The sequence below is a fragment of the Dermacentor albipictus genome, chromosome 2, assembly GCF_038994185.2.
Source record: "Dermacentor albipictus isolate Rhodes 1998 colony chromosome 2, USDA_Dalb.pri_finalv2, whole genome shotgun sequence".
NCBI lineage: Eukaryota > Metazoa > Arthropoda > Arachnida > Ixodida > Ixodidae > Dermacentor > Dermacentor albipictus.
The window spans coordinates 130759176-130768623 of NC_091822.1; the positions used below are offsets into that span (position 1 = coordinate 130759176).

A 9448-nucleotide genomic window follows, 5' to 3' on the forward strand; every position below is an offset into this window, starting at 1 on the left:
CAAATACCTCACGCACCCGGTATATGACAGCTTTCTCCTGGGTCCGCTTCATAACCTTCGTCATCATGACATTGCTGCTCAGACGTCTCACACAGTGCTTCCATTTATTTGATATTTTCTTTTGGACATATATTTTGAACAGTGTACTTCGTGAATGTAAAAATGAAGTTGTAGTTGTGACAGACATCAAATTTACATGTATTACACGTTCCACAACGCGAAAATAAACACAGTCGTACGCATCACCGTCAGTTGTTCAGCCTTTAATGAACCTCTTCACTGAAGCTTCGGTTCAAATAGATTCAAACGTTTGCGTTGCGTCTTCACAGTATTTTGTCTTCGTACAATTGATTCCTGTTCTTTCTTGAACATACTTATCAGCACAGGTGGGTCTATTGAAATGCTCGCTAGGTGCCACAAGCTCCCGAGTTCATTTTCTTGCGTTCACATGTATGCCAAAGCATGCTTGTGCACCTCTCAGTCATCGGTCTTTATGGTCTGCGAGTGCTTGCCAGTGACACAGAACCCCCCTTTGCACACGCCTGTCTTGTAGCAACCTTGTGAGCCTTTTAGTTCCTTTTTAAGGCTGTACTCCAGCTGCAAAAGGCAAAAGAATGCGAGTAAACGATACGCTTTAGCAGACTTGCTTTTTGAGACATCTACACGCATCAACCTCGCTCGCTGCAATTCTGAGGCCATGTGGCCGTTAGACAGTCATCGGCGATAATTTCTTCTGGAGACTCTAAAACCACACGGGACACGTTTTCGAAATGTTTTCGAGTGCGACATCGCTCGGCATTTGTGTGTTCATGTCGCGTTGCTCAGCAACAACGCTGTGCAGTCGGCGGTGTGTGTGTGTGTGCGTGTGTGTGCGTGTGCGTGTGCGTGCGTGCGTGTGTGTGTGTGTGTGTGTGTGTGTGTGTGTGTGTGTGTGTGTGTTTGTGTTTGTTTGTGTGTGTCGGTTTCCTGCTCTCTTCTTTACGGAATTACGCAGTGAAATAACAAGCATTACCTAAATGTCCTCACTGCAACGAACACACGCCTGCAAGCACATAATTCTCTCATTAAAGTGCATTTTACTCTGCCTTCTTTCCCGAGGTTTGGAGCACCTGCTCTCTCCGCTTCGTGCCGAATAAGGTGTGCCGACCCCCCTGTAGTCGGTGCGGCAATAAGCTGGGCTGAGCCCTGGAGATCGCGTTATTGGAAGTGGGTCCGTCCCGGCGACAAGTGTGTTCTGCGATCGCGTGGATCACGTGTGTCACGTGGTGAGGGTTTCCACGCCTTGCTGCTTTTGCGGACTGACACGTAATCGCGGTGCAGCGAAAGGCGTTGCAGAATATCTATACGCATGTGGCGTTACAGCTATTAAACCGCCTCGTGAAAGCTCCGTTTCACGTAGCTTACGATTTGTGCGCTGCATCTGCACAATTTCACGAGCGTAAACAGGCCAGTGGCGTCCCTTACCAAGCACTTGACTCCATCGACGCGGTTTTCGAACACGCCATCAGCGCACTCCACTTGACAGGACTCGGCTACCATGAGCTGCAAGTTAATTTTTCGGAAGTCTGACATCAAATTGCTGAATAAAGAGGGAAAATCCGCGCATTTATCGCGCACTGCAAGAACTCACGAACTTTTGCTCTAATTTTGGTATTCCTAGCGTTACATCATCTCGTTTTTGACTGCAAATAGCTTCATTTACACATTTCAACATTAGAGTTGCGTTCTCCTTTATCACTGAATTCCAATTCATTCTTGGGAATTGTCATTATGTCTTTCACATAATTTTTGTTCTTTAATAATTCCTTTAAATAAGATACATGATGTACGTGTAGGTAGCCGATATCACACCCCGTTATACCAAGGCAGTCATGAGAGTTACGCACTTTACCTCATAACACGCACATTTTCCACAGACACCGATGAGCCTAAAGAAAAAAAAACATCAACAAGGCAGAATAAAAGCTAAGCAGAACAAGAGACCCATATTGAGGCTCATGCCCACTGGGTAATATAAGCACTATTGTTATTCACATTACGTTACTTGGAAAACCAGGTGCCAACTTACCAGGAGAAGGTTAATCGGTATCGTAAATATTTAGGCCACTCTAGCTGCACATATCAGTTCAAAATGTAGTTCTAGATATTTTGTTGCCATGAAATATTTAGCACATGCCTAGCTCGTAAGGAGTTAAAAGAGAGAGAGAATACACATTTTCATTGGGTGAATGTAGCTTTGGAGAGGTGTCCTCATAGCAGAATGCATGAGTTAAAAGACCCGTGGTACGAAAAATTCAGCTGCTAGAATTCACGTTAGGTAGAGTTGCACGTACGAAAGGACGAACACAGGGGGAAAAACAAGATAGATGGAAAGATCGCAGACTGGCAACTGGTTTTATTTGTTTCGAAGCTGCTTATACAGGCAGCGCTTACACGTGCCAGAAAAGGCAGTGGGGAAGAGAGGAAGATGGCAACTCAAACCTGTTTCACGTCAACAAAAGGTGCGAAGAAAATTGGTTTCCGCAACAGAGGTGTCACAGAGTCATCGCCCTTCTTCTGTAAAAAAGCCTATAAAAGCTCATGCGCTATCTTGTTCAATGTTCTTGAACAGTGGCTCACATCCTTTGCATACAATGCAATGGGTGGGCAAGTTCACTCCTTCTCTTTTTCGAATTGACAACGCAAGCTCCCCTGCGCCTTCATTCACGTGGCCCCGTTTGGCTCACATATACTGGTCCGCACTTGAGTGAAAATTTAAGTATAAACCCCATGCAAGCGATCTTGCACGCGACAGCGACAAGCGACGCGATGGAGATGGCTGTCGCGTTCGCTCGTCGCCTACAAGTTGTACCCCATGCGAGCGATGACTTCGAGCGACGTCTCCCCAGTGTTGCCGGTATGAGGGCAGCAATGTAGGCGCCGAAACTAGCGTGACGTGTGCTTTATTAACTTAAGTTCATGTGTTTTACTGTAAAAAGCAGCATAAACTATTTCTGAAAGTCTTGCAGTAGGTTCTTATCCTTGCACGTATTCAATCGTTTGCTCGTTCCGTGCGACAATCAAAAGTACTTGAGTTATGTACATCCAGTCCCGGCTTCGCGCTATTGGCTAGTCGCTCATAGCACTTCCGGGCGACGAGCGACGAATTCTAGATTTGCAGAACCGAGCGATCTGTTCACGCGACGGCCCGATCCGTCGCTCGAAGTCGTCGCTCGTCGCTGTCGCGCACAAAATCGCGCTTATGGGGTTTAGCCTTGATATACCACGCCCGTTGCACATTTCACGAAAGTTTCGGCATGCTTTGTTCCTCAACCGCTTCCTCGGGGTCCTCCTCCGCTGATCCTCGGGCACAACCCAGTGAGTTTATTTGGAACAATAAAAACCATAGTGATGCCATGCCTGTTTGCCGCTTATATATATATATATATATATATATATATATATATATATATATATATATATATATATATATATATATATATATATATATGCGCGCTGTGGTCGTCTTTGTGCATAAGTGTCACAACCGCGGTCTTCTTTGTGAGCACGCACTCAGCGCTGATGTCAAAGAGGACACGGGGAAATGTAACTGTTCAAGGCCATAGACTGTTCTAGGCCTTGAATGTTCTAGGCCATAGAAGAAGTTTTTCGCGAAGGCTGCATTAACTGATGCTCTAGAAACATTGCCCACGCATCGTGCGTGATTTTCTGCGTGGTTTGCAATATATGAATGAATGAATGAATGGTTTATTTCATCATCAGTTCAGCATACATATCCAGTGGTACAGCGGGAAGGGGTGGCGAAAAGGCAACTGAATGCCTGACAATGCGCCGATCCCCGCCCAGACCATGATATTGCGCAACACTCAGCGAGTCACTAGATAATACATCAATGTAGTAAAAAAGGAAAAAAAAAGAAAAGAAAAACAATTATTGCAGTACACTCAGCCTGTGATACATAATACATAAATATAACACTACATAATGACACATAATGTAGCACTAATACATCATGTAGTACATAAATGCAGCAGAGTAAAAAAAGAACTAAGCCGTGGTTTTAATAAGTGAACTAGAACATAATTGATATGAACAGCTTATCGACAAGAAATTTTCATGGCTGAATTTTCAGGCACAATGTAGTTCTGGAAGAACGTATACAATATAAGGAAGTCTTACATGGAAGAGAAAGAGAAAAAAATGTCATGTTTGAAGCGCCATTAGATAAGCATGTATCTAAGCGAAAGTTAGGGACCACTTAAAAGAAACCTCAGATGCGAGTGACAGAATCCTGGCAATGACAAATTGGGGTGTGGGAGGGAGGAGTCTCCGGCACCTGCTTTGAGGGGTAGGGGGTGGGGGAGGCGCTCAGGTCCGCAAGTGCCCTCCCCCCCCCCCCCCGCCTCCACCTCGTAGTCGACGCCTGTGATAGCACACAGACACTCAAGAACAAAACGCTTCTACAGAGAAGGGCATTAAACTTAAACTAGGTCCCATTTTTAGCCTGGGTGCGGCTAACTACGCCAAACAGCAATAAGACCATTTTGAGCCACAAATGACTGTCGGTAGCGCTGTAGTTGTCGTGACGCTACCTGCTCTGTGTCACACGTACCTGTTTAGGTATGACTGTCACGTAATCCCATTTTCTGCAACTATGTGAACGTGGGTCCAGCTCTTCGTGGGGCGGTGGTTTATCCGGAGCTGTGCAGAAGAGGAAGCGAGCGTGAAGTATTCATTTCCCAGTAATGGCATCCCGAATGCGAACCAATGGTTTATCCGTGCAAAAAGACACAGTGGGGACTTATTGAAGTAACAAAGGCTAAGAGAAACAAAGAGAAATGGGAAGAAAGCCGGGAGAAAAGGAGCAGGTGAAGTTGGGATGGAGGAGTAAATAAATAAGGCAAACGGCAAACGCACAGGCGCACATGGGTAAGGCAAATATATGGTAAGAAACGCTTTTGAATGAAATGAGCTTTGTCCTACTCTTCACGATAGAACAGGAAACGGCAGGCAAAAGCTACACTGCACTTGCTTGAGTGTGCCTCTGGCCGCATACGAAATCACTGGCAAGATTGCACAATTCGAATAGAAAAATAAGGAACACAAATACACTCAGAATAAACTAGATATAACGAAAAAAGCAAGACGTGAGTAAACAACCTAAATAATATGACTCCGATGACGCGGAATGATTGCAGATAACGCATATTTGCAGGCGCGTAACTAATCCATATACCAAGTGGCGAAGACATGTCCGGATTGGATATTTTACTTTCCTTTTTCTTTCTTTCTTTAACGCGCTGCGGATTGGTGCGACGATGCAACAAAGTGTGCAAAGTACACTTCCATTTCGTACACTCACCTGAACGCGCAGAACCCTGACTACAGCATTGCATTAACGCGGTCGCTCAACTTCGTGGTGCCATCACACTCGATGCTGTCCGGCCTGTCAACACCGACGAGCCAACGCACGCGCAGACTGTATGTCTGCTATACCCTAACAAGGTTGCTCCTTTGATACGACCATGTGCTGTGCAATCGTTTGAAAGCCCTTGCGCCACTGGCACCCACGCACATGTTTGCCCAAGTGCTCGATACATACCATGCGAATGAAAGAGTGATTTTGTTTTTTATTATTTGGTTTGTGTTCGATTGCAGTAATTTACGCGTGAACTTTTCTCGTGCGTTGCAGTTAACGAACACTCCGTTGACCTACGACCACACAAGGACCACATATTTATCATATGCGGTCCTTATCATAGGCGGACGCACTGCGTTTGATTGCATCATTTTGATTGATGATATTGCTTCTGCGTCTGCTTGCCAGAACGTTCACTTTTCATTGCTCAGTGGACTAGCACTTAGCTTATTCAGTACTCCGGTCTGTCCTTCCTTCCAGAAACTATTGCCCTTCCCACAAAAGTATGGCAATGTATTGGGACCTGTGACCATTAATGTGATTTGTCAACGAAGGGAACGTAAGAAGTGTATCAGGGTAACTCAGCATTTCTTGCTGAACTAATTATTCGTTCGGTGTTCTAATATTCTCACGGGCGAGGTTGCATTCTGTTTAACTAACACGTGTTGTTGGGCAACTTAGTTCCACATATGTATGATAAATTAAACCAGCACAAATAAAAAGAAAACAACAGCTGGACTAAAGATCCTAGCTCTAAAATACATATCAAGTCATTTACCCCAAAGAACGCCAAAACAAGGCTGCTTTGAGCGCGCGCAGACCATGCAGGATTTCACTTCTAAAAAGATTATTGCAAGTTTAGGGCCAGTGCTGCCGTCTGTCGTGTACGTGTTCCTTTTGTTCAGTTCAGTATTTTTTTTTTGCTTTCAAATACAGCTTGTGTATTTCAGTGTTCTTAATTTTGTTATTCATTTAGTCACACGTTCCTGCAGGAGGATTATCGTGACAGTTTATTATAAGTGGGCGCTTGTAGGTCACAGTTATTCTTGTCCGTGTGAAGGACATCACCTATGCTTCAAGCTAGTCCAAATATGTATGCCATCGAGTGTTCCGACTCATCTTTCGAATTTTATCATCATCATCAGCCCGGCCTTTTACGTGCCCCCACCCCCTCATGTAATGTCCGATTTGGACCCTTGAGGTACCAGTAAATAAATAAATAAAATGAATAAATATACAGCGTGCTTCAGCGAACACTTTCAAAACATTTTAAAGGTTGCCTGTGGCAGATAACACAATTCTAGTTCATGAGCTGGTCTACTCGAAGCAGCTGACACTACTTGCGCAAAAAATGAAGATGCATAGCCCGCTAATTAACGAAAAATCCCTGATTAACTTTTTAACTAATTCCCTTATGGCCCATATTGCAATATACCAATTCTAGCCGTAGTGTTTGCAAGGTGCGTTTACTTGTAACAAATTCTGTGGGTGACATCGGTTCCGAGGTATTAATTCCCGAACTTTGCGGACAAATGCACTGGCGTTCCAGTTACTTTTGTGCTATAATGCATAAAACGACGTTTTATTTTGAAAGTAACTGGAACGCCAATGCATTTCTCCGCAAAATTCAAGAATTCAACAACAGTCCACTACGACAACGAGTGAGTCGGCAAGCGAAAGACCTGAGAACTGTTCGGATCGATAACAGAAGCAAAAGAACCTCTCTTTTATTCTTCTTCCCTTTTTCTTCTAATCTCGTAACTGCTGAACGCACATTCGTGGAACACGCGCATGGAGCATATGCCGACGATTCCTGCCAATCGGAAAATTGGCCTATTTATCTGTCGCAACTAGGCTGCACGCAACATTGGCCGACTGAAATTCTCATCGCTGAGAGTGAGTCATCATCATCATCATCAGCCTGGTTACGCCCACTGCAGAGCAAAGGCCTCTCCCATACTTCTCCAACAACCCCGGTCATGTACTAATTGTGGCCATGTCGTCCCTGCAAACTTCTTAATCTCATCCGCCCACCTAACTTTCTGCCGCCCTCTGCTACGCTTCCCTTCCCTTGGAATCCAGTCTGTAACTCTTAATGTGAGTACTCCGATTCTTTTTTTTTTTCGGAGGGGAAGAGAGGCTTCTGTACGCCCCATTGTAAATGCCCATTCTCTCTCCCTTCACTCTCCCCCTTCCTTCTCCCCCCAAAGCCATCTCACCCACATTTAGTCATGCATGCACTGCCGATGCACTCGCCCACTTCTGTCACTTTCGGCCACCATTTTCCTTCTGTCTTCAGCTAGAAAAAGAGAGAGAGAGAAGCGAAATTGGGGTTACCAGATTAGAGAACGAAATATTTACACACGCATTCAATGTAATCATTAAGCAGCGTCAGCAAGACCGACGACAACAACACAGACAGCAGTTTGGTAACGACGTCAGTGATCACTGCTGACGTGAAACTTCATTAAACTCGGTCAGAAGCGGTCGCTTGCTAAAACCGCATGAAAGGAAAACATGTTTCCTTATTATGACTAATATGTTTTCCACCGTACTACTCTGGCGCCTTACTTTTGTGTCGTTGTGCCTAGGGAAGAAACCATTACTCGATCTCTTGCACAGACGGCGCCATTGAGCTAAATTTAGTATCGCGTGCAGCGTTCCGAGAGGCGTACCTCGTCAGTACCTCTGTTCATTCGAGCAGTAGGGGTCGTCTTTGACGCAGTTCACTATGACGTAATATGTATAATTCATTATACTCATGCCTTTATCTTTTTATCCAAGTACCCAAACACCCTCTGCAAAACAAACGGGGCCACAACAAATAGGAAGCGAGCAAGGTTGCACAATTAGACTGTAACACCCGCCCCCCTAGCTTCAGCATTAGTTATGCATGTGAACGTTTTAAGGCTCGAAAAATGTGTGTTTTGTTATGTCATTCCTACCGTAATGTCCATGCGCCCTCTGCAGCACACACAAGACGTTTCACATGTACGCCCTGTGGATGCGCCCCTGCTATGGCCTTCCTTAGATTTTTTTTTTTTTACGTATGAAAAAATAGGAAGATAGATCTCTTTCACACCAGCTAAACCAAAACTTCATATGCACTAGTCAGGCAAGAATAATAAGGAAAAAAGAAGAGCAAACAAGATGGAATTATAAACACGCACTTGAACACATACACAAGTCACGAGCACACAAATAGTGTCACTGTGCTAGCACCAGCGCTGGAATCCCACTGTCCAGTAAGTGTGGTGCACACCCGTTACATAGTGTCACTGTGCTAGCACCAGCGCTGGAATCCCACTGTCCAGTAAGTGTGGTGCACACCCGTTACATTGGTCGGGTAATTTCACACGTCTTTTCATGCATAGACATACTTTCACCATCGATATTTGAACATGACCCTGATTGACGTCAAGGAGTTCATTGGGAGGTTTTTCCTTCATACTCGGAATAACGGAAATGCCACACTGAGGACGTTCTCAGTCCGTCACGGTGTACCGTCAGCCGCAGTTTCAGAACTCAGAAGTACGCCTTTCACTACGCTTAATTTGTGTGGAGGACGTAAACCTTTTCATCTGTAGATACCACAGAACATGAACATATAAACACGTAGGCACAAAACACAAGTCAAAATCACACGAATAGGTCTCTATGTAAGCACTGTGGAAGTCACTGTAACTGGAACGGGGTCGCTGTGACAGCATAAGGAAACGTTTCAGAAGCGACGCCATCTGCCCAGGCTAGCCAATCAGCGATTGATTCGAATACCGCACTGTAATATTAGGCAAGACTTATGCGGCCACTTTCAATCCTATACGTTCTCCGAGCGCAAGAAACCCCCAGTAAAGCTAAATAGAGCCAAAATCATGCCGGTGAGATCCTTCTCAGGAGAAATGTTGATGTTAATGCAACAGGCATTAAAGCAGTGTCGCGACACGCCGTGTTACCCCCGCCGAAACTCGCCATGTATGAGGTGTTATTGCAGCCAAGCTCCTCTCTCGCGCTTTCATGACAGACATGCTG

At 45.0% G+C, this 9448-nt stretch overlaps 1 protein-coding gene across 1 annotated transcript in view; it reads right to left on the reverse strand.

Moving 5' to 3' along the window:
* Positions 1–247: 247 nt before the first annotated feature.
* Positions 248–9448, reverse strand: part of LOC135912531 (mucin-4-like) — a 67351-nt gene continuing 58150 nt past the window's right edge. The window contains exons 13-16 of the mRNA XM_065444987.1: positions 7643–7718; positions 4613–4701; positions 1465–1542; positions 248–597 (exon numbers count right to left, since the gene is read on the reverse strand). Of these exons, the coding sequence (XP_065301059.1) occupies positions 478–597; positions 1465–1542; positions 4613–4701; positions 7643–7718 (363 nt within the window). The 3' untranslated portion in view covers positions 248–477. The remainder of the gene's footprint in view (positions 598–1464; positions 1543–4612; positions 4702–7642; positions 7719–9448) is intronic.